Source organism: Lissotriton helveticus, chromosome 5_1 (assembly GCF_964261635.1).
Source record: "Lissotriton helveticus chromosome 5_1, aLisHel1.1, whole genome shotgun sequence".
NCBI classification, from domain to species: Eukaryota; Metazoa; Chordata; class Amphibia; order Caudata; family Salamandridae; genus Lissotriton; species Lissotriton helveticus.
In genome coordinates this window covers 1,280,561,416-1,280,587,298 of record NC_136065.1, presented here as the reverse complement: position 1 = coordinate 1,280,587,298, position 25,883 = coordinate 1,280,561,416, and the positions used below count along the sequence as shown (strand labels likewise).

Sequence of the window (25,883 nt, the reverse complement as noted above, 5' to 3'; positions counted from 1 at the left end):
GAGCCATTGGGAGTCTGGTCTGCTATTGAGCAAACGTGTAATTGCCATCAGCCTGCAAAGGCAGTGTGTGGGTGTCAGGGTACAGGGCCCCTGAGGGTGGCACAATAAGTGCTGCAGTCCTCAGGGGTCTTCTCTGGTCACCATGCCCTGAGTACCTAGGGTACCATTTACTAGAGCCTGATAGGTGGCCAGAGATTCCAATTGGGTTTTGTTTCAACATGGCTTTAGGGAAGGAACACAGGCCCTGGGTACCTGGAGCCCAGGACACACTCAGTCAAAGCACTTCAGCAGTTCAGCAAAAAGTGGGGGCATACCAATGCAAGAAAGATGGCACTTTCTCACAGGGGTGTACTCGCCCCAAGGCAAGGACCCATTGGTTCCAACCTTCACTTACCTGTAACTCCCCTAAATCTAGTATTTAGGGGCACCCCTGAACCGTGCATCCTCAGACAAGAAACGACCAAGAAGAAAAGGGCCGAACAGCTGTGCTGAAGCTAAAAAGAGGACGACCCCAACTGGCTTTGCCTGTCCCCGTCTCTAACCTGCAGAAGTGAAACCCCCAACTCGGAACGCTGAGCATTATGCCTTAAACTTCATTGTACAAGATATTTGGGATATCTACGAGCAACACCGTGTGTTTCGTTGTGAGATGCAGTTTTTTTGATGGCATCGAGACTCAGGTCATTATACGCAGGACTCGTTTAGGTATTAGTTTTGAGCAAACCGAATTATCAGCTGCTTCTCTCTCACCCCTGAAGAAGGGATTGTTTATCCCGAAATGCATTGGGAACATCTTTTGAGAGAAGATGGATTTTGTCCATATATTGTTCATTGAAAACATGAAGTGTTAACGTTGTATACGCATGAAGGAAGTGTTCAAAGATCAAACAGTGGGACCCATACGCAAGGCAAGGGTTGGATCTAGATCTGCATTTTTATAAGAAACTGTTCTTAGTTTTTCATTGACTCAGGTGAATGTTGTAGCAGAGTATTTTTGTTTGCTTTTTGGAGCCAGTGGCCTTCTTTTTGTATTTATTGTAATTTCTGAAAACTGTAGTGAGGAATATATTTGATTATGGGATTTATATCTTCAGGTTAATAAAAATGTAATCCCTGTGGGCTGTGCAGTTCTCAACACAATTTATTAAACGTAAAAAAAGTCTAATAGTATTTTTTCGAGCTTATGATATATTTTCAGATTGGATCAAGATACGTTTTGTATGCAAACGAAAGTGGTTTGTGTGAAAAAGGTTTACAAACCGTATTTTGTTTTTAAGCTGTATGAATTTTATTTATTTCAGGTATCAGTATACTCTTGATGACCTCTATCCAATGATGAATTCATTAAAGCTGCGAGCAGAGTCTTACAATCAGTGGGCTTCAGTGGTGAAAGAAGCTTTGGAAGTGAAATGCGCCAATAAAAAAAGTGAGTTATTAAACTACATTTTTTATTGGATACATCTTTATATTAGTACAACACAGAATGAGAAACTGCAGAACAGAGCAAGAAAACATACTCTCAGTTTAAGTTGCACAAATATACACGTGTGAGCAAACTACCAGTAGTTTTTTTTTTTTTTTTTTTTTTTTTTTTTTTTTGTAAGACCTTTATTGACATAAAGCAGAGTACACAGCATGAACCTACAACCCTGAGGCCGGTTCGCTATCCCAATGGAAACAGAGTGTAGTCATCAGGTTGTATATGAAGCAAAGCATGTAATCTGTCAGTGTCATCACTCTCATCATCTTATATATGGCTCATTTCTGTCAAGCGTAGTGAGTCTTACATTTTAACTTGTGATATAGTTAAACCAAGGCAAACAAGAAAAAGGAAAAGAAACTAACATTCCCCAACTGAAGACCTGACATACTCCTATCATATGATCTAGATATCTATTCCTCCACCACTACAGTGTTTGCCCTAAGTATTCTTCGGCCTGTCTATACCGTGCCTTAAACAACCCGCCCCAGAGGTGAAACATTTGGGCAACTACTCCACCTCACTGCCCTGCAGGGAAGTAAGGAATTCTGTTAGAAAACACCACATATCCTTTGGTCTGGATCTTATCGGTAATTGCTCCTCGTATGTTTGTATTCTGTCCCGGCAGATGGACATATCATGCAGCCATGTTTCCTTCGTCGGTACCTTTCGGCTATGCCAACATTGCGCCACCTGTCTCTTCGCCAGCAATAAAGCAACTGCACAAAACTTACGCTTCAATGCACGGAATTGAGGAACTATGCCCAGTAAGCAAATCTTAGGTGTGCATTGTATCTCCTCCCCTAACATATCAGCAAGGGCGGTAGTCACCTCCCCCCAATATCCCGCCACTTTCGCACAACCCCAAGCCAGATGTGCAAAATCCGCCCCCTCCCTATTGCACCTCTTACATCTGTCTTCCTCCTGTAAGCCAAACCTTCGCATCTTGGTTGGTGTGTAGTAAATCTGGTGTATAAACTTAAAATGTATTATCCTTAAGTTACCATTAGGCGTTAAGATCTGCGTTAACGCGCAAGTGGAGTGCCATTCTTCATCTGTTAGAGGAGTCTCCAGAAGTGCGTCCCACCTCCCCTTAGCTTTTTGAGTGTGGCCCGCCAGCTCTGTTTGTGCCGCTGAGTATAATCTAGACACTAGATGTGAGAGATCAGTAGTGGTAATCAGGAGTTGTAATGTCGCAAGACAGTCTGGTTCTGCCGGGAATGTCGGGTAATGGTCCCTCAACGCCCCAGTTAGTCTATAGTACGTGAAGCGAAACAAGGGAGTCTGGTTTTGGATGTAATTCAATTGGTCCAGGCTCACAAACGTACCTTCACGAAACACATCCCCCAGCTTGTCGATGCCTGCCCTGCTCAGCAAGGACATGCCGACCTTCTCACCTGTGACCGACAGCGCCTGGTGATGTTGTAGGGGCATATCCGGAGCGTATAGGGGAGTCTTATGGGCCAGCTGTCCAAGTCTGTGCCACGCTGTGACCGTGGTGTCCACCGTGTTGATGTCCATTGCATGCAGCGGTGGCCTCGTGTGTGATATTATCGCAGATAGGGGGATGGGATGAGCATCACCCTCCTCCACGGCCGTATGTGCGAGATATGGGACCTTGTGGTACCAATACGCCGCATATTGCGCCTGTGCGCAAAGGTAATAGAGGAGAAAATCAGGTACACCAAAACCGCCGTCTGCGAATGGAAGCGTTAGGGTCTGTAGGTCTATCCGCGCCTGTTTGCCCGCCCATATCAATGTCCGCACCATGGATTTTATACGGCGGAAGATCTCACGTGTGGGTGTTATCGGAACGTTGTTAAACAGGTACAAGAGCTTGGGCAACACGTTCATCTTTACAATTGCGATTCTGTCGGCCAGCGACAGTGGCAAACGAATCCAGCGTTGTATCTTATCTTCAAGCTTAGAGAGTGCCACCCCGTAGTTGGCCCGTAGGACCTCCGCCGGATCCCTGTGGAACATGACCCCTAAGTATCGGATCGGGTCCCTCTGCCAGTCTAATGGAAAATCCACGTCGAAGGGCGTGGTAGCGTCGGTCAGAGGTATTATGGAGGACTTGGACCAGTTAATCGCCAGCCCTGAATGTCCGCCGAAGCGGATGTATTCTCTGAGCAGTGGGTTCAGATGGGTTTCAGGGTCGCGGACGTATAAAAGCATATCGTCCGCGTAAAGTGAGATGTGAAGAGGCCTGGCTGCAAACTGCAGCGCCGACTCTTTGTAGTTCTGCCGAATTATACACGCCAGGGGCTCTAGTGCCAGTGCGAATAACAAAGGGGAGAGTGGACACCCCTGTCTTGTACCACGTTCAATGTCAAACGGATCCGATATGTAGCCATTTATCCGAACCCTGGCGCGCGGTTCTGTATAGAGCAAAGTGACCCACTGTACAAACCGTTTAGGGAAACCCATCCGGTGTAGGACAGTGATCATATATCGCCATTCAATGGAATCGAACGCCTTCGCGGCGTCGAGCAAGACCGCAGCCGCTTTAGTCGATGGTTGGAGATAGTGTGCAAGAGCAAACAGGGACCTAGTGTTGTGTGACGTGGATCTGGTGGGTACAAAGCCCGCCTGATCCGGAAGGACCAGACTAGTCATCAACGGAGACAGGCGAACAGCTATCAGCTTAGCCAGGATTTTCGAGTCTACATTAATTAGGGAGAGCGGTCTGTAGGAGTCACAATCCTCCGGATCTTTGGACGGCTTCAGGAGCGCAATGATCATGGCTTCTCGCAGAGTGGGGGGGAGTAACGAATCCTCGAAGGCGGCGCCGTACATGGCTACCAAGTGGGGTGCGAGAATATCCACAAAGTGTTTGTAGAATTCAGAGGTGTACCCGTCAGGGCCGGGTGACTTGCCATTTGGAAGCGAGGCGATCACTTCCTTCACCTCCTCAACTGTGATAGGCCTGGCCAAGTATTCCCTTTGTGCATCCGATAGCCAGCCAATCGCTACATTGCGCAGATAGTCATATGTGTCTTCCGCTGGGGCAGTGGGTTGCGACCTATAAAGCGTGCCAAAGGTGGCAACAAAACATTTCAAGATGTCGTCAGAGTTCGTTTGTGGTATGCCCTCTTTAGAGTGAACCTTGAGTATCGCTGTTTGTCCCCGACCCTCACAGATTTTACGCGCTAGCACCCCCCCTGGCCTACCACCCTCTCCGAAATTTCTGGCCACGTGCGGGCGGTCTAAGTACTTTATTTCAGACTCCAAAAAGTCTGCATGTTCCGTATGTAGGGCACGCAAGCCTTGTAAGTGTGAAACATCCTGCGTGGTCTCGTACAACAGTTCCAAGTCTCTCAAGTTCTTCTCACAACGACTAATTTGGCCCCTGATGTCCCTGAGTATCCCCACGGTGGTGCTTAGGCAGACTCCCCTAATCGTAGCTTTGAACGCCTCCCATAGAAGGCACGGGTCATCCGTCGATTGCGCATTATCATCAAAGTAGTCTTTGATAGCTTTCGTTATTGTGTCAACATAGACCGTATCCGATAGGGCACGGGCGTTGAATCTCCACTGGAAGGGGGGAGGCGAGTATCGGGGCAACTCAATCCGCAGTAATACAGGATTGTGGTCTGATAGCGTTCGGGGTAGCACCTGCAATTTACGAACCCAAAGCGCCATGTCTCTAGAGCCTAGCCAGAAGTCGAGCCTGGACCAACTATTGTGCGACGATGAGATGTGAGTAGCGCCTGGCGTATCAGTGTGCTGTAACCTCCATAGATCTGCTAAGGCCAAATCATTCATCATGTGACCCACCATTTGTCTCGATTGCTTGTGTTGTTCCAGCGATTGGGAGGAGCGGTCCAACCCATCCTGCAACGTGACGTTCCAATCCCCCCCACATAATATGTGTGCGCTAGCATGCGTTTGCAAGTGTCCCCATATTTCCCGAAAAAATTCGGGTGCATCAGTATTTGGCCCATAGACGTTCAGGAGCGTCAGCTTTTGGCCTCTCAGTGTGCCCGTCACCAATATATATCTGCCATCCGGATCACAAAGAACATGTCGCTCCACAAATTGTACCCCTTTCTTGATCAAAATAATCACCCCGCGTGAGTACGATGAATACGAGGCTTTATACATTGATTCAGCCCATCTCCCCCCCAATTGTGCATGAGTGTGTGGTGCAAGGTGTGTTTCCTGTATGAACGCCACATCCACGTTCCATCTGTTAAGACTAGCAAAAACCTGTCTGACTTTTTGAGGCCTAGAGAACCCCCTGATATTCCATGTAAGAACATTCAAGCCCAATCTACCCTCCTTCCCAGAACCCATGGATACCTGCAAACATAACAAACATCATTTCTACATACGTCCCACCCTCAGGTAGTATCCACCCCCCAGTACCGGAAAGAACAAACACTTCGATGATAGTATGGTATACTAAGGAAAACAATAAGCAATACATATACCAGGTTGTCGGTCTTAGTAAACAGTCAAACTTACCCCCACCCTGAACCCCTCCCACTCCAGCAACCCCAACCTGCCGAAGCCATGTCCCCTCAGAGCACATTTCCCACAACCATAGAACCATCAAAACATTGCCCATAATTAGAACACTTCGTGGGTAATACCCTTATGGAGGTCCACTAGGAGCACAACTCTATACCCGGTGGTCGGGTTCTGGCGATACTGCTAGCAACTGGATATATACATAAGACAAGTGATCGAACCCCCCGCCCCCACCCCTCACCCCTCCAACACCCCGGCCACTCGTTACAACGGATGTCAGTGTTTAAAGGGGAACATCGCGATATCACTGCACTCACCAATGTTCGCTGCAAACAACAAGGTCCAACTGCCTCTTGTACCCTATGCCACCCCGACTAAGTGCGGCGCGGCCAGCGGGCACCTTCGCCAATAGTACAATGGAATGCGACGCCAAACTTTGGAGTCTGTGCCGCAAGGCAGTGCAACCGCCCGCGTGAGAGTCATGCATTTTGCCAGCGGCCTTGTTACTCCGCAGTATTAGAAGTTAGTGTTAAGGCGTGATGGGAGAGTTCGTCAGCCCCACACAGCTGACCGCTACATCAGCAGCCCATTCCGGCCTCTCGGTTGAACGCATCGTGGGTTGGAGAATATAGCATGGGGTGGCCACAGGCGACATAGTCAACAAGAGGGAAAAGTAAATGAAAAACAGAATTGCACTGCAGCTCCCAACACGACCACGGTCGCCTGTCCTGGTGAGAAAATGCAAGTGTGGGATAGCTACATTGTCCTCCCCACTGAAGATGGCCCCGGCAAGAGCATGCCAGCACCCCCAAAAACGGGCCAGTGGTCACACATGTCATGGAATAGCACAACAAAACTCACCGCTGCCTTATGATAGCCCGCTTCAATAGCTTTAATCCGAGTCCCCATTCTGGTCCCGTTGCGAGTCTTCTCTCGATTCACGCTGTGCCCTTTTTATAAAGTCCTGGGCCGCTCTCGGGGACGTCAGCACGATTGGTTTCTCCTTCCACATCACTCGAAGCCGCGCTGGATAAAGCATGGAGTAAACAACGTTCATTTCACGCAGCTTGGCCTTCACGGAGGAGTATTCCTTACGTGCCTGTTGTACCGCTACCGTGTGATCCGGGTAAAACTCCAGGGAGTTGCCCTGATGGGTGATCTTGCCCTTTTCCCGCGCAAGCCTGAGGATCGTGTCCCTGTCTCGATAGTTGAGAATCCTCGCCACAATAGGTCTCGGTGTGGCGCCAGGTGGCGGTCTGGGGATTAGTGATCTATGGGCACGTTCCACTATGAAGACCGACGACAGGGCCTCCGCTCCAAATAGATCTTTGCATAGGTTTTCCACAAATTGCTCCATTCTCCCCGTATTGGTCGTCTCCGGCAGGCCCGCTATTCTGACGTTATTGCGCCTCGAGCGCGCTTCCAAATCCTCCTCCTTAGCTTTGATCACCTCTAGAAGCCGTTCCATTCCCGTGCATTTTGTGGTGGAGGCCCTTGCCTCGTCCTCGACTGCGGAAATTCTCGTCTCCGCCTCATCCAGCCGTTCACCATGTTTCTCTTGACGTGCGGCCATGCTATCCATTCTGCATGTGAGGTTATCGAGCTTGCCGTTAATATCTTGCAGATTTGACTGTATCGCCAGCAATATTTTCTCCATATTGGACCCGGATGGTGGGTCGGCCGCGCCGCCCTCCTCCACCACACCGTCTACCAGCCTCGTCGCTTTTTTGGAGTCGAATGAGATCTTCGACTGCTGCTTGTCAGGTTTCCCCATGGTGGTGGAAGGGGAAGTCACCCTCCTGAGGATAGCCCCAGACGCCCTCGTGGCCCTCGCCGCCGCCGCCGTGTTGTCTCCGTGCAGCAGTGTAGCGATGACTCGTGTCAGCGCCCCAGAGCACTGTCTCACCTCAACAGATCGCACAGTACCAGTGGGGGGGCGCGACTCGCGCTATCCGCCCTCGGCGTGTTCAGGTGGTGCAAGCGCCCTACCGCAGCCCCGTCCCGGGCCCTGCAACACGCCTCCAGACGCGGGATCGACTCACCCCGCTTGTGCCTCACCGTATGTGGGTCGTGTGTCTTGGCCGGTGTGGCAGGCGCTCACGGAGCAGCGTTCGTGAAGGTAGTAACTTTGGCCAGGTCAGGCCGCCACTGTGAGCACCCAGTAGCCTGCGGCGTGATCGCGCTATTGTAGAGGGCCCAGGTCTGAGCAGCAGCTATATCGCGTTTAGGCGCGAAGGCAGTGGACTCGGCGCTCCGGGGCCGTCTGCCGCCATCTTGTCAGGCAGTAGCGTCAGGACAATAGCAAACTGTGTGGCACGAAGACGCCGCGAACGGCAGCACCACTCATCGCAACAGTCCTTAACCGCTGAAGCTCACCTCCGCTCGCGATGACCAGCACAGGAGGGCAAGCCTAAGCCGAGTCGCGTCCTGTAAGCGGGATTCGCCATCCGGCGGCGGCCATATTGTCAGGCAACTCAGCGAGCTCCGCACCCGATACTCTGCAAAAGTCGTTTATACCGGGGATTTAGTCGAAGCATCCCCTCACCGCCGATGCACCTCTGCTTCCCATTAGTGATGGTGGTCTTGGGGGGCGGAATAACGGGGTGAGGGCGGACATCGACCACCTAGCTGAAGATCGCCCGGCGGAGCTGCGGTTCAGGCAGCCATTCCGCTGTGCGCCCCCTAGCGCCTCCTAACTACCAGTAGTTAGTAATACCTCAGTTAATAATTCTAGTGTCATATAAATCACTCCTTCCTGGGCACGTCAAGGAATTTGGGGTGGACGTGGCTTGGAGTTGAGGAGTGCAGCCATTCAGCAGGGCAAATGCAAGCCAAAGGCAGCCCACATGGTCTTCCTCTGCATAGGGAAATTAAATAAAACTGTTGGTAAAGTGCTGTATAATGAGTAATAGTTTTTCAGCATTGTATCTTTCATAGATTCACATACTTTACTCATTGTTAATCTGGGACTCCCAGATCGATGACTGGGAGGAATCAAGCATGTAAAATCTATGAAAGATACTGTAGCTGGAAAATTAACACTAATATTAAATGGCTATTTTCTTTTCCAGCATTGTCTTTCATAGATCACATGCTCGAAAATTACTAGTCAGGCAGGGTATCCTTGTTAGACAATATTAGTAGTACCTAATAAAGCACTTTATTAACATTGAGAACAGCAGTAGATCACAAATAGCCTGTCTGCCTTCTTTTATGATGCAAAGACTTAAAAATCAAGTGAATACGCTGTGAGCTCTAGTCCCTCAGAGTCTGAGTACCTGATTTTCTACCACACCTTAGTGTGAAAAATCTTCAGGGCTCTGCTCCATTTTGTCTCCGATTCATCTATTTAAAATTGGAATGTTCCTTACATAATTTGAGCCTCCCTTTAAGGTGCTGAAAGAACTTGAGTTATTAGTTGTGACAGAGTCCTTCACAAGTAATAGTTTTGCTCTTGTCTTATTACTTGGAAAGAAGTATTCCACTGTAGCACGTGACTTTTTCAGGGTAGTGAAGCAGAGCAGTCCAAGACCTACTCAAGGAAGTTAGTGTGCTTTAGCAGTCCCAATTCGCTGGCATGCGACAACAATCAGTGCATTATTGTCCAGTCAGTGCTTTTTTAAAAAAAGGAAAAGTACTTTTATTATAGACATGCTAATAAATGCTATACATTAAATAAAAAAAACTGCAGATTAAATAGATGGAATCACACACTTAGTGGGCCCTGAACCTCATCATCCCAATACTCCCCACCTATACCACATGTAATATCACAGTATAAAAGGCGTGATATTTTAAATATAACAAGCCTACTGGCTTTGTCAGGGGATTGCTACATTATTCAAATCATTCCTCACAAAAAAACAGCGACCCATATGTCCTTGCGAACAGGGTATTGCTGGTAAGCAGAGACCATGTTCACAAGGAACTCAGTTTTCATAGAAATTAATGTTATTGCAGCAATCAATGTATCCTGCTTGACTCAAACAGAACAGGTTAAGAATGAAACCATAGCTCAATAAGGTATGCCAATTATTTCACAAGGTAATACGTTAAAGCCCAAAAAATTCTTTTTTTTTTTTTTAATAATCCTCACTTCAGTCGAAATGTGTTATTTATTTTGCAAAGCAATATTTAACATACCAAAAGGCATAAAATATTTACTGTCTGTGTATTTACATTATATATACATTTTTCACATTTGAAAGTGATATGTGAACCCCAGTGAAGTCACCATAACCAGACTAGTGTAATGTTAATGGTGATATTGGAACACTTGTGGCAGTGGTAAGAAGAGCCAATGCAATCAATTCTTCAGGGACAACTATGATTTGTTGGGGACTCTCGCATTTGAATAGTCAACAGCGTTTCGACCCTTTCGCGGTATGGGGTCTTTTCTGGATAGAGATTCTGGGGACAAAAGATAGGACGAGGTTTTAGTATTGATGGAGGGGACGTGGGAACTGTGGGCCAATGGTTGAATGTAAAACTGGCTTACCGAGCAGCACAACCAGGGTGCCTGAATGGCAGAAATCCTTCTTAATATATTCCAGGGTGTCTATCACAGCCAGTAATGACACTTGGTTCCTATCTGCCTTCCCAACTAAGACAGATCCCTGACTTGCTCACATTCAGAAGAGCCCTTAAAACCTGGCTTTTCTCACACTAACTCTCATTCCCACGCCCGCTAGTGATCATTCAGCGCCAGGACACCTCCGGGTAACAGTGCGCTTTAAAAATGTCCAAAATAAATAAATGACAAGGTGGAGTGATATTTACCCCCCTGCATAAATGCTTAAAGAGGTGCTTATACGAATAGGTGAATAGTGCGCTACGGAATGGCTTACCCTTGAAATGAAAGCCAAGGCTTGCCTTCACTGTAGTTCACAGTAACAGGGTTAGCTGTAGGTCCTATAGATAGGAAACTTAATGAGCACAGTGCCCAATTGCTGGTAATATATGGGTGAAATTAAATCAACTATGGCCTCACCAAATTTTAGTGTGAGTAGTGACCCAAATGAGGGCAGCACTTCATAACCCACTTGAGACCCGCTGTCATTTATTAAACGGAACAGTCAGGAAAGGTCAATTGCGAGGAGAAGATTCCTGTAATTAGAAGTAAAGGGTTGTTTCAGGCATTAAAAAAACACTGCTAGCAGGGCACAAGAAAGTATCATTGGATCGATGGAGAAATGATCTTACTAATTAGTTATTGGCATGGTAGCTGTTGTCCTGCTTCAATAATGTGAGGCAAGGAACACGGTGCCGGATAGAACCAATGTCCATCAGGGAACTGAAAGGAGTTATGAGGGTCACGGTATAGAGGGGCAAAATGCTGAAAATGAATAATCCATCAAATTAACGGGGTGTGATGGCTTACCTAATCTGCAAGACAAAGGGGTGCTATTGCTGGCAATGTTTGTAGCCAGTTGCGGTCGGATGGCAGTCAGTTCTATCCGACGCCGATTCGCGTGCACGAAAATGCATTCCAGGCGACGCACGCGCTGTATGCTCACTGGTAAGTGTAGTCTCGACTCCTGTAATGGAGGCGGCCATTTCAGAGTAAATAGATACGGGTTAAGACGCAGTGAGAATGAACGTGTGAGGAGTAATTAATGCCTCATTTTGATCAAAAAGAATCATCTCAGGGGCTAACGTCATGTAATAACACAGGGAGGAGTGTCAGGACTAATCACATAAAGAATTATATTAAAATCTGTGTAGCAGAAATGAGGTGTAAGAAATAATACATATGTATTGCATATTCAGAATGAATAATGCTCAAACACTAAGCAAAGTAAGTGACGTGAATACATAAGTAGACCCAGATAACAATTAGTTGTGAGAAAGTGCCCGCTTTCTTGCATTGGTATGCCCCCACTTCCCTAAAACTGCATTTAGGCCTAAACCCTATTGGCATCTCTGGCCACATGTCAGCCCCTGGTAAATGGTACCCTAGGTACCCAGGGCACTTTGACCAGAGAAGGCCCTAAGGGCTGCAGCACTTATTGTGCCACCCTTAGAGGCCCTGTGCCCTGACACACACACACACACACACACACACTGCCTTGGCAGGCTGCCTGTCTTGGTGCAGAACAAAACAGAGTTGTCATGGCACACATCCCTGTGTGCCATGCCCACACAACACTGCCCTGGCATACATCAGTCACCCCTATAGCTGGGTGTCCTATGCCAGTGGTGAGGGTACAGGTGCATGAGCCCTGTACTCCTACAGTACCCAGGTCCATTCCTGGGCACTGTAAGTGCAGTGCTGCCATTAAGAGTATATGGTGCTGGGAGGTTGTCATTACGAACTCCACAGCACCATAATGGCTACACTGAAGACTGAGAGGTTTGGTATCAAACTTCTCAGCACATTAAACCCACACTGATGCCATGCCAGTGTGGAATTTAATGTAAAATGCACAACAGAGGGCATCTTGGAAATGCCCCCTGAAACTCCACCAACTCCCAGTAACCTGACTGAGTACCTGCTGAGGCTGCCACCTCCAGACATGTTACGGGACCCCTGGGTCGAGAGCTTGCCGTTCTCGGGGGCCTGAAACAATGCACATCCTGGGACGAGGTGCCAAGCCTCCTCCCCCAGGATGGGCAGGGTTCACGAAGGAGAAGCTTCAAAGGCATACCGCCTTTGTGAGCCTTTCCAGACCACTTGCTGTACTCAACAACTGGTCTCCACCGGTTATACCCCCCGCTTTGGGCAGGAGACCCGGCGGGAAAAACAAAGTGAGGAAGAGAGGTGTGCCCACCTCTGCCAATTCCACCTCTGGGGTGGGGGAGGCGAGGTGAAGCACAACCTAGAGTCCCCGCCATCTTGAGGATGGTGGTACCCAGCCAACCAGGGACAGGCTCCTACCCCCTCCCACTGGAGAGTGGCAGTACCCACCCCATGTCCCGATTCCGAAACCACAAGAAGGAAGACCTGCCGTGCAGCTGCTAACAAGAGGATGACACCAAATGACTTGGCCCCAGCCTTACCGGCCTATCGATCCTCGAACCTGCTTCTGCTAAGCACCCGGCATCTCCTGTGGGCAGCAACCTCGAAAATCCCGGAGGACCTGACTGTCTTGCTCAAGTAAAGACTGGGACTCCCACGAGCAGTGGTTCTGCTCAAACATCTACAGTTCCTGGTGCCAGCCAGGAACCGCGAATTCAGCACACTCTGTCCCCGCCTATCCCGGCCTGTGCCAGAGTGAACAAAGATCATGAGGACGTCCCCCTGGCGACTGTGACCAAATATCCAGCACCCAAGGACTCCACTCGACGCTCATGACGACGCTTGCAGCCTCAACACCAGGGACCCCTCCAACCACGACCAGCAGAGGGGTAAGATTTCTCGACGTCTAAAGACACACCGGCACCCCACGGCCCCCAGTGCCCAACTCTTGGGTGTCTACCCAACCTACAGCTCCCAAACTTACCCCTAAAAGTGGTGGTCGCACCTGAAGTATCACCGTCCCGAGCTTTGCAGCCTTTGTTCGTCACACAGCTTTCCCATTGAAATCCATTCGGCGCCCAACGGCCCAAAAGTACCCTGCACCCAGCTGCCCCAGTGTCGCTGGGAGTGCACCATCTGTTCTGTTCGACTTCCCCATTTGCCCTGAGCAAGTGATCAGGCGCTCCGCTCCCACAGCCGTGTGGTCTGCCTGCTAGCAGCCACCACCAAAGGCCCCCCTACTCACCATAGGCTAACATTGGGCCTACTCTCTCTGCACCCGGCTGCCCCTGTAACTACAGTACCAACCTGAACCTGGGTTCATTATTCCGCGGTCTACTGATTGGGTCCGGAATCGTAGTCTTTTCTCTTTTTTTAAATATTTTTGTAGCCCCGGCAGGCTTCGATGTCCCACCTTTTGGTATCCTTCCTGTGACGTAGGCACGCTTCCTGCGGAAGCTCCCACCTTTGGACGCCATCTTCAGATTCTTTTTTCTGGCGTTGGGTCTGGATCGTCACCGAGAGGTTCCAGAGTTTTTGGAGAAAAGAAGGAAAAGACTGAAATCTACCGGAAAAGTTTGGAAAATACATTCAGAAACAAGACCACTGAGTCGGGACGACGAAGAAGGAGGAGAACATCGAAGACTTAAACGTCCAACGGAGAGGGCGCACCCAGGGGGCCCCCTGAGCTCAGGAATGGACAAGACCCCGTTCAAATTCTGCCGTTATTGCCACCACAAATACGCGCAGAAGGACCAGCACCCGGTTTGCAACCTCTGTCTGCCGGTCGACCACGAGAGCAAGGATTGCAACGCCTGCTCCGTCTTCACCCCGAATACCCTCCGGGTGAGAGAGAGGCAGAGGAGAGCCAACTACAGCATGCCAAGGTCAACCTCCGTCGCTTCGAGACTTGGGCCTCTCCAGTGAGGAAGAGGACAACATCGCCGAAGAAGCAGATGACTTCACGGTCGTAGAGACGGATAAGAAAACATCAAAAGAGGTAGGAGAGACATCGACCCCATAAGCCCCGACAGACTCTCGTAAGCCTGAGTCAGACTCTCGAAAAACAGAGTCTAAGTCCACAAAAGGAGCACTGGCGCCAAAGATTTCGACGGCCGCAGCTGCATCCAAGGACAAACAGCCCAGCTGATCCATCGAAAAGACTCCCAGACGGCGAAAACACAAGAAAGACCTAGGTCGGCGAAGCACGTCCCCGAAAAGGCACGCTTGACGCCGAAATAAAAGGACCCGAAGGTCGACTTGCACGTCTACATTTAAGAGATCGTCCGAAACACTCAACGCCGAACAGGCTGCAGAGATGGAAAGGAAAAAGAGAAGGCTTGAGGCCAAAATGGATAATATCCTGCAAAGGAAAAGAGAATTCGACGAGCGGATGAAGAGGTTCACCATCCCGTCAAAGCCGGCGACGACTATGGTCGAGGACGAAGAGGAGTTAGATGCCGAAGAGCCGCCGAAAACTCAAGAGCCCCAAGAACACCAAGAGGAAGAGGGTCTATACTATGACGAGGAAGGCAAGGAAGACCAGCACACAAGTTTGGGCTCAGCATCCTCGGTGGCGCAGGACCTGGATTGGCAGGACTGCGACGCTGAAAGCCCGGAAGAGGCCGTGGAGACGTATCCTTCGAGGCCTTCGCCGCCAGATGACATTGGTATATACAACATGGTCATCAGGAACGCGGCAACAGCTTATGGAGTGAAACTGGAGGAAGAAAAACCAAAAGCCTGCATCCTCTTAGAGACCCTGCTCCCCACTCAAACCAGGAGTCAATTCCTCCCCATGCTACCAAGTGTCCTGGACCAGGGGAGGGAGGCATTCAAAGAACCAGCAAGCTGCAGGTCTGTCACACCTACGACAGAGAAGAAATACCAACACTCCTCTAAGGATCCTCCCTACATCCAGGGGTCCGTCACAGCTGACTCCATCATTGCAGCAACAGCCAGAAAAAGGGTCAAGGTTCCCCCAAACTCAGGCCCACCACCAGACAAAGAGAGTAAGAGGATAGACCTCACTGAAAGGAACATAGAGAGGAATGCAGCAGTACACTGGCGCATTGCCAACTCGAATGCCCTACTCAACAGACATACGTACCAGCATGGGGACGAGGTCGGACAACTGCTCAAATACCTCCCTGAGCAATATCAACAGAGGGCAACATACCTGGTGGAGGAAGGCAAGAATATAGCAAACTCATGCCTGGAATCAGCCCTGTATGCAGCAGACACGTCCAGGAGGCTCATGACGATCGAGGTCACATAGAGAAGGCATGCCTGGCTGAGCATCTCAGGCTTCAAGTCGGAAGTACAGAATAACATTCTGAACACCCTCTTCAATGGAGAAATCCTTTTCGGAGCACCAGTGGATGAGAAACTCACCCAACTCATAAAGGAAAATTAAACTGCAAGGTCCAAGGGGGCCTTGCAATTCAGAGGAATGAGAAGAGGCACACCGACACTGAGGCCAAATGGAAGAGGGGGACACCAGCCGGGAACGTCACATCAGACATTCCAGCAGGGCTACCAGGGCGACAATCAAGCACAGCAGGGCCAGCAAAAACAAACCTGGCAATACCAGCCTTTGGGCCAGTCCTTTTGCTAGAGGGCGAATGGACGAGGGCAAACAAGAAGAGGGGGCCAGCAACCCACCTCAAAGTGACTCCGCATCACCAAGCGTGCCCACCCATACAACACCTCTATTGGAGGGGCACAAGAAGGTCAACAAAAAAGGGTTACACGGACTAAAAATCAACGAACATGTAACACCAGTAGGAGGCAGACTAAAACGCTTCCTCCATGAATGGAAGAAAATAACAGACAAATGGATACTGAACATCATACAGTTCGGATACTACATAGAACTGGAAAAGAAATCACCAAACAGGAGACCGAAAAGATAAGCACGTTCAGCAAAAGAACTAGCGCTACTCATAGAAGAAGTACAAGAACTCCTCCTCAAACAAGCCATAGAAACAGTACCATTCAAAGAAAGAAACAAAGGAGTGTACTCTAACTACTTCCTCGTACCAAAGGTGGACGGAACGTTAAGACCCATTGTGAGAAAGTGGCTCTATATATACTGGACTAGAAGGAAGTACAGTGTATATAGAGTCCACCAACCCCTGAGGTATAACGGAGGTAAAAGTCAGAACTGACCTTACTCTCCAAAGTGGTAGCTTGGTCGAGCAGTAAGGCAGTACCAGAGGACAGTGTAAAGCATTTGTTGTACACACTTAGTCAGCAAAAGGTTTCACACACTCAAGAACTGAACTCCAGGCCAATTGTTTTTATATCCACAGATAGTTTTTTTTTTCTTTAGAACCAACAGTTATAAAAATATACTTTTCTCGTTATGAGTACTATGAGTACTCTCATGTAATTACTTTGCAAAGGAGCAATAAAGTTTGTGCACACAATTAATACAGTATTGACAGTACGGAGCACAATCCTAAAACACACTATAGCAATGAGCTCAATGAGCTTTCCACATGTAAGTACAGTTGATTACTATACAGATTACTTTAGTAGTCCCAGGACCAGATCCTAGGTTCAGTCCTGGGGTCTAAGCTGAAACCAGATTAGCAAAAACGTTTTAGTTACTGTAGTGAATTTTCCGGAATATAAAGCTGTTTTAAAAGTCCACGCTTTGAAACTTTTCAATGTAAATCTGACAATGTTATTCAAGGGGAGAAAATTCAGGTTGCAGGTAAAGTACGATTGCGTTACTTTTGTATTCCAGCACTGGTCTTCTGTGGCCAGCACTGGGTCTTAACCTTAAACAGGTAGGTAATTGCTTTTCAGTATTTCGTATGATTTTTAAAGAATATTTCAAGTTTTCAAAAGTAGACACTTGTGAGAAAGTGCCATCTTTCTTGCCTTGGTATGCCCCCACTTTTTTCTGCTGATGTGCTTGACTGAGTGTGCCCTGAGTCCCTGCCAACCAGGTACCCAGGGCCTGTGTTGCTTCCCTAAAAAGAAAAGCTATGCTGAAACAAAATATCCAATTGGCACCTCTGGCCACCTGTCAGCCCCCAGTAAAATGGTCCCCTAGGTACCCAGGGAATGGTGACCAGAGGAGACCCCTGAGGGCTGCAGCACTTATTATGCCACCCTCTGTGGCCCTGTACCCTGGCACCCACACCCTGCCTTTGCAGGCTGAGTGCCCAAGTACAAAACTAAACCAAGAGTCGACATGGCACACATCCCTGTGTGCCATGCCCACAGAACCCATTGCCCTGGCATACTTCAGTCACCCCTCTAGCTGGGTGCCACATGCCAGAGGTGAGGGCACAAGGACATGAGCTCTGTGCCCCTACAGTACCCAGGGCCATTCCTGGGCGCTGTAAGTGCAGTGATGCCATTTAAGAGTATATTGTGCTGGGAGGTCGTCATTACGAACTCCACAGCACCATAATGGCTACACTGAAGACTGACAAGTTTGGTACCAAACTTCTCAGCACATTTAACCCGCACTGATGCCAGTGTGGGATTTAATGTAAAATGCACGAGATGGAATCTTAGAGATGCCCTCCAAAACCCAAACCTACAGTCCAAGTCTGGGCTGAGTGGCTGCAGAGGCTGCCACACAGCAGACATGTTGCTGGACCCCTGGGTGGAGAGCCCCTACTCTCCTGGGCCTGCAACAATGCACGTCCTGGGCGAGGTGATGTCTCCTCCCCCAGGATGGACAGGGGGAAGCTTCAAAGGCATACCGTCTCTGAGAGCTTCTCCAGACCATTTGCTGTACTCAGCAACTGGCCCCCCACCCATTCTACCCACACTCTGGCGGGAAGACTGGCGGTAAAAACGACGTCAGGAAGGGGGTGTGCCAACCTTTGCCAACCCCACCCCTCAGGTGGAGGAGGCAAGGTGAAGCACGCCCCGGGCTCTGGCCATCTTGTAGATGGGGAGCCCTGCCCAATCCCAGCTAGGCTCCTTCCCCCCCCTCCCACAGGAGCGGAGCAGGCTAGGGGGTGTCCTCACCGCAGGACAGGGACCCTGCCCTTGCCCTACCTGTAACGCCCCTACATTTAGTATTTAGGGGCTCCCTGAACCTTCCTTTCTCAGATCCCGATATCAAAGGAAGAAAGAAGATCAAGAAGTAGACCCGCCGTGCAGCTGCTAACAGGACAACAACAACTGACTTGGCCCCAGCCCTACCGGCCTGCTGATTCTGGAACCTGCTCCTGCCTGAACTGGGCAACCTCCGCGGACAGCAACCTTGGGACACCCAGAGGACCTGCCTGCCTTGACCCTCTCGAAGATTGGGACTCCCATCAGCAGAGGCTCTGCTGCAACACCCCACCTGGTGCTCACCAGGAAGCTCCGGACCAGCCCACTCTGCACCACCTGAGCCTGGGCTGGGCCAACCCGAACCAAGACCACGAGGACATCCCCCCCCCCCGGTGATGGGGACCCGTAGTCCAGTGCCCAAAGACCCTCCTCGACGAACCAGCCGACGCCTGCAGACTCAGAACCAGGGGCCACCGCAACCAGCTGAGGGTAAGCTTTTCCGACCACCAAAGACACCCCTGCACCCAGTGCCCCGCGGCCCGCTGTGCCTCCCTTTGGGGTACCTACCTGTGCTCCATCATCCCAACTTACCTCTCGAAGTGCTGGTCGCTCCTGGAGAGTCACCGTCCCGAGCCTGCAGCCTTTGTTCCTCTTTCAAGATCCTCATTGGATAACATTGAGCGCCCGATGGCTCAAAGCACCCTGCACCCAGCCGCCCGAGTGCCGCTGGCTGTGGCCTCTTTGCTCTATCCTACTTCCCCCCCTTGCCCAGAGCAAGTGACCAGGAGCCCAGCTCCCAGAGCCGCGTGACCTGCTAGCCAGCAGCCACCAACCGAAGGCTTCCTTTCCCTCATTGGATAACATTGGGCCTACCTACCTCTGCACCCGGCCGCCCCTGTGCTGCTGGGACTGAACTAACTGTACTCACCTGACCCTGGGGGGCCCCTGAGTCTACACCCAGAACCCTAACTTCACCAACCAAGTACTCACCTGGAAACCGGTAATTCACTTACCTGCCATTGGATAACATTGACCCTTTTTGACTCGAACATTTTCCAAGTGTGAAGTTTTGAAAACTGAAAATATTCCTATAAAATCAACCAAAGTCCAAATTCGAAAATACTCACTTGTGATCAGGAGAGAAGCCAGTACTGTACCTTTCAGCCCAGTACTGAACTGCCAAAGTAATCCCTAGCTGGTTTACTAGTAAGCTGTATTTTCTCCATAGGAACCCATTGTCTGCTTTTCTATGAAATTTCTTCTAAGTGTCGACTTTTGAAAACTGCAAATATTCTTTAAAAATTGTACGACATACTGAAACTCAATTACCTACCTGTTTAGGTTTCGCCTGGCGTCCGCTGCGCAGCAGCGTTCGCGCAGGAGAAATCTAATGTTAGAACAGTACTACTTTGGTCCCGCCTTCTCTTCCATTGGCTAGCTCCATAAATGGAGGCTAGCCATTGGAAGAGCGATCTGTCCCATCATTGCCGGAGCAGATTCGTGGGCGTTCCCGCGATTTTTACTCATCCAGCCCCTTTTAGGACATCAGTGCGGCGGTGGGCGGGGTTTATTTTTTTGGTTGTCCATGTTTCTTTTGGTCATTCCGTGGCCGACCGCCGCCGGAGGAAGTCCAGGTGAGCACCCCCCCTCCCGCTGTCCGTGCCTTTCCCGCCCCCCCTCCCGCTGTCCGTGCCTTTCCCGCCCCCCCTCCCGCTGTCCGTGCCTTTCCCGCCCCCCTCCCGCTGTCCGTGCCTTTCCTTGTTTCATCTGTTCCCGCCCCCCCTCCCGCTGTCCGTGTGCCCGTTCCCGCCCCCCCTCCCGCTGTCAGTGTGCCCGTTCCCGCCCCCCCTCCCGTTGTCCGTGTGCCCGTTCCAGAACTTAAAAATCAAGCTGTAGCCATTGCGCAAAGTGTTAATGTACTGTAGTGTTAATGCACTGCAATGTGTTAATGTACAATAAAAGCCCCAGAATCGGCCACTACAGCTCAGTGTCCGTGACCTGAATTGTAATGTTCCTGTTTGCGGAAGGGATTTGCCTTTCTCAGCCAGCTCCCATCACAATTATCTCCAGATCCGCGACTAGCTTAATGATGGCTCCGCTGTAAAAAGGGAATTGAATGTGAACAGATACCCGTAAAAGATCAACAGCACGTATGCATGCTGGGACCGCCATTTCCACTAGAAATGACATTACAGTGGCTGCCAGCAGCATAACATTCAAATATTGCTTTTCACGCTTGGAAGTTTGCATATAGACTTTAAATTCAACCGAGCACGGTCTCCATGGGCAGAAAGACACTGTGGTGTATGTTGTGGGGGGCAGGGGTCGCTGAGGTGTGATGGCAGGAGGTGTGAGGAAAATGGGTGGAGGTAAGAAGGTTTGCTGAGGAACATTAAGGGTCGATTACAAAGTCTTTAAGGACCTGATTGAGACCAAATGTGATGGGCGAACTGCTGTTTGCATGACACCGAGTCAAGCAGCTTCCTGCTGCGCCCCTCGGAATATTGGCGCCCTGGGCCTGGGCCCAGCTCGCCCATACCCAAGGCCGGCCACTGATGCTGCGTTGCTCTTGGTACCACACACACAGCAGAGCAGCAGCCATGGCTCTGCACACATGAGAGGCAGCGAGCTGTGATGAAGACGTCGCCTCTCTCTCTGCCCCGTCAGACCCGGTGCCTTCAACCCCGGCTGTGCGCCGCATCTCACTCTGATGAAAGGCGGAGAGCTGCAGCGTTAGTAATGGCCTGACCTCTGCAAAGTACTTGGTGGTATGTAATGCTGAAGGTCACAGGTCAGAATCACGTGGGGGCTGAGAGTTTTCGTAGCAGATGGACAATAAATCAGGCAGGCTGTGGAATGCACCCTGCCTGTTTGCGCAGCTCCGGTGGGCGCGGGTTGTGCACTCTGACATCTCCCTGCGAACCCCACTCTCCGGCAGGGGGCTGCCTCTCCCGGGGGTCACGCTGGAGTTCATAACCGAGCTTGGTGAAATTAGACCCGGTGACAGCAGGGTGTCTACGATGTGCAAGCGCGGGAGAGGTGCGTGTCAGTGCCCTGCACGCCCCATGCCCGCATTGACATGGCTGAAACACGGCACTTTACTGTTTCTACAGTAGGAAATGAGCTATCCCCTCCCAATCTGCTCGCGACCTTAACAAGCGGCAAACTAAATGTGTGCAGCGCTTAGAAGCGTGGCACATCAGGCATGCCGCTGACATCCAGTTCCAGAACTTAAAAATCAAGCTGTAGCCATTGCGCAAAGGCAGCCGCTGTTTTTTTTTTTTGCATTGCGCTTCCACTTATAGCTGCCGGCCAACCCCGCGAGTGCTGTGTGGGGCGGCAGCTATTGTTTAACTCCCGACTAACGTGGCGGCCTCCTGGAGATCGCCCTTCACGACCCAGGATCCTCATCACCTTCACTTGGCCCGACATCCGGACTGGCCCTACTTCACTGTGGGCGGACCCTCTAGACTGCTCCACTGCTACCCGCTCCAGCCGGCTGACAGTGGATCGGTACTCCGACCAGGTCAGCAGCCTTTCCAGACTGCCAGGGCCATGCATTCATTGCCCGGCAGTCCCCACTCTGGCTTATTTTGGAATCAGATCAGACATCCCTCAAATTCCTTCACCAGAAGGAACAGCCATTCTGGGCTCCACCATCCAGCAGGAACCCTTCGGCCAGGCGACTCTGCGCCTCCTTTCAGGCCTCTCCTACCTGACTTTCTGGCCACGCACCGTAGTATCTATCTGTAAGTGTTGGTCAGCGCCTCATAGTGTGAGTACCGCAGTTCCTGTGATCATGCCAATCATTGTGAATACTGGTGACTGTTGGTGCTGATGGCCGTGTGAGTATCTCGCTGTCCGTGTGGGCATGCCTGCCACTGTAAGTTCTGATGACGCTGACTATCTCGTATTGTGAGTACCCGTGAACAGATTTGCCATTGTGTGTACTGATGGGCAGCGAGTAGCTCTCAATTGTCACCAAATATTGAATACTCGGTAGTACCGCGCTGTCCCGTTTATGTGCTTGCTGTTTATATGTGTGCCGTAATTATATCTATTTGCCTCTGAATATGTGTGTTTTTAGTCTACTACAGAATTTGGTGAGATTTGTTTCAATCTAGATGACGTCTCTGGACGCATTTCATCAGAGATTAAGCTATTGGCAATGTAAATGACAATGCAATTTATTTATCTGTTTTCAAAACCAACACATAAATAAAAAAATTGTCATTTACAATGCCAATAGCTCTAACTTTTGCAAAGGCGAAACCGTTGCATTGTAAATGCTTGTTTGAGTTAAGCCCCCAGTGCTGGCCCTAGGAGACTAGTGCTGGGTTACAAAAGTAACACGATCGTACTTTACCTGTAACCTGAATTTCCTCCCATTGGATAACATTGTCAGAATCCCCTTGAAAAGTTTCTAAGTGTGAACTTTTAAAACGGCTTTATATTCAGGAAAATTCATCACAGTAGCTAAAACGTTTTTGCTCATCTGGTTTCAGCATAGACCCCAGGACTGAATCTAAGATCTAGTCCTGGAACTACCAAAGTAATCCATAAAGTAATCAACTGTACTTTCCTTTGAAAAACCCATTGAGCCCAATGCTAGAGTGTGTTTCAGAACTGTATTGCTGATTATCTATCCTGTAATTATTGTGTGTACAAACTTATTGCTCCTCTGCAAAGTATTTACATGAGAGTACTCGTACCTTGAAAAGTAAATTTTGATAACTGTTGGTTCTAAAAATAAAACAACTAAATCTGTGGATATAAAAACAATTGGCCTGGAGTTCAGTCATTGAGTGTGTGAAACCTTTTGCTGGCTGAGTGTGTACAACACACTGTCCTCTGGAACAGCCTTAGTGCTCGACCAAGCTACCACTTTAGAGAGTAAGGTCAGTTCTGACTTTAACCTCTGTTATACCTCTGGGGTTGGTGGACTCTATGCACACTGTACTTCCTTCAAGTCCAGTATATATAGAGCCACTTTCTCACAACACTTAAAAGAAATTTAATAGAAAAGCAGACAATGGGTTCCTATGGAGAAAATACAGATTACTAGTAAACCCGGTACGGGCTACTTTTACGGTTCAGTATTGGGCTGAAAGGTACAGTACTGACTTCTCCCCTGATCACCGGTGAGTAGTTCGGAATTCGGCTGATTTTATATGAATATTTTCAGTTTTCAAAGCTTCACACTTCGAAGAAATTTCATAGAAAAACAGTCAATGGTTTCCTATGGCAGAAATTTAGATTACTAGAAAACACGGTTGTGATTACTTTTGCCGCCCAGTACTGGGCTACAAAGTACAGTACTGGCTTCTCTCCTGATCACAGGTGAGTAATTCGAAATTCGTTATTCGCCTGATTTTAGATGAATATTTTAAAGTTTCAAAACTTCACACTTAGAAGATTTTTCGAGTCAAACCAGTCAATGTTATCCAATGGCAGGAAACTGAGTCATCGGTTTTCAGGTGAGTACTCGACTGGTGAAGTTAAGGTTCTGGCCTTAGACTCTGGGTCAGGTAGATACAGTTAGTACACCCTCAGCGGCACATGGGCGGCCGGGTGCAGAGGTAGTTAGGCCCAATGTTATCCAATGAGAGGCAGGAGGCCTTCGGTTGGTGGCTGCTGACTAGCAGGCCACGCGGCTGTGGGAGCTGGGCTCCTGGTCACTTGCTCAGGGCAAATGGGGAAGTAGAATAGGATACAGGTTGCACTGCCAGGGGCACTCGGGCGGCTGAGTGTATGGTGCTTTTGAGCCGTCGAGCGCTCAATGTTATCCAATGAGGATCTTGAAAAGGGAACAAAGGCTGCAGGCTCGGGGACGGTGGATCTTCAGGAGTGACCAACACTCCGAGGGGTAAGTTGGGATCTTGGAGGATAGGTAGGCACCCAGGAGTTGGGCACAGGGGGCTGTGGGGCGTCGAGTGCAGGGGTCTCTTTTGAGGTCGGGAAATCTTACCCCCTGCTGGTTGCGGTCGGAGGGGGCCTTTGTCCTGAGGCTGCTGGCGTCGTCTGGGTCATGGAGAAGGGTCCTTGTGCACTGGATTCAGAGTCCGAATCGCCTGGGGGATGTCCTCAGGGTCTTGGTTCACTCCAGCACAGGCCAGGCTTGGCGGGTGCAGAGTGTGCAGGGTTCGCGGTTCCGGGCTGATGCCAGGGCTTGTTACTTGCTTTGAGCAGTACCAATGCTCGTGGGAGACCCAGGTAGTCAGAGTCACAAGGCAGTCAGGTTCTCCGGGATTTTTGAGGTTGCTGACCACTGGAGACGCTGGGGTTTAGCAGGAGCAGGTTCGAGGGTCGACAGGCTGGTAGGGCTGGGGCCACATCAGTTGGTGTCTTCCTCTTCTTAGCAGCTGCACGGCAGGTCTTGTTTCTTGTTCTTCTTTCTTGTTTCGGTATTTGGATCTGAGGAAGGAAGGTTCAGGGAGCCCCTAAATACTAAAATTAGGGGCGTTACAGGTAGGGCAAGGGCAGGGACCAATGGGTCCCTGTCCTGGTGTGAGTACACCCCCCTAGCCGCCTCTCATCTGGGAGGGGGGCAAGAGCCTAGCTGGGATTGGGCAGGGCTCCCCATCTACAAGATGACCGGAGCCCGGGGTCGTGCTTCACCTCGCCTCCCCCACCTAAGGGGTGGAGTAGGCAAAGGTTGGCACACCCCCCTTCCTGACTTAGTTTTTCCCGCCAGTCTTCCCGCCAGAGTGGGGGTAGAATGGGTGGGGGCCAGTTGCTGGGTACAGCAAATGGTCTGGAGAAGCTCTGAGGCGGCATGCCTTTGAAGCTTCCCCCTGTCCATTCTGGGGGAGGAGACATATCACCTCGCCCAGGATGTACATTGTTGCAGGCCCAGGAGAGCGGGGGCTCTCCACCCAGAGGTCCAGCAACATGTCTGCTGTGTGGTGGCCTCTGCAGCCACTCAGCCCAGACGTGGATTGTAGGTTAGGTTTCAGGGGGCATCTCTAAGATGCCCTCTGTAGTGCATTTTACATTAAATCCCACACTGGCATCAGTGTGGGTTTAATGTGCTGAGAAGTTTGATATCAAACGTGTCAGTGTTCAGTGTAGCCATTATGGTGCTGGGGAGTTCTTAATGACATCCTCCCAGCACCATATACTCTTAATCGCATCACTGTATTTACAATGCCCAGGAATGGCCCTGGGTACTGTAGGGGCACAGGGCTCATGCACCCGTGCCCACACCACTGGCATAGGGCACCCAGCTAGAGGAGTGACTGATGTATGCCAGGGCAGTGGGGTTGTGGGCATGGCACACAGGGATGTGTGCCATGTCGACTCTTTGTTTAGTTCTGCACCTAGACACTCAGCCTGCAAAAGCAGTGTGTGGGTGTCAAGGTACAGGGCCCCTAAGGGTGGCACAATAAGTGCTGCAGCCCTTAGGGGTCTTCTCTGGTCACAATGCCCTGGGTACCAAGGGTA

General features: G+C 50.0%; 1 protein-coding gene across 2 annotated transcripts in view; it reads left to right on the top strand.

Moving 5' to 3' along the window:
• The window catches only part of KDM5B (lysine demethylase 5B), an 877,335-nt gene that overhangs the window by 469,622 nt on the left and 381,830 nt on the right, over positions 1-25,883 (top strand). For both annotated transcript variants that reach the window (XM_078644101.1, XM_078644102.1), the window contains one exon: positions 1,302-1,426. In XM_078644101.1, the coding sequence (XP_078500227.1) occupies positions 1,302-1,426 (125 nt within the window). The remainder of the gene's footprint in view (positions 1-1,301; positions 1,427-25,883) is intronic.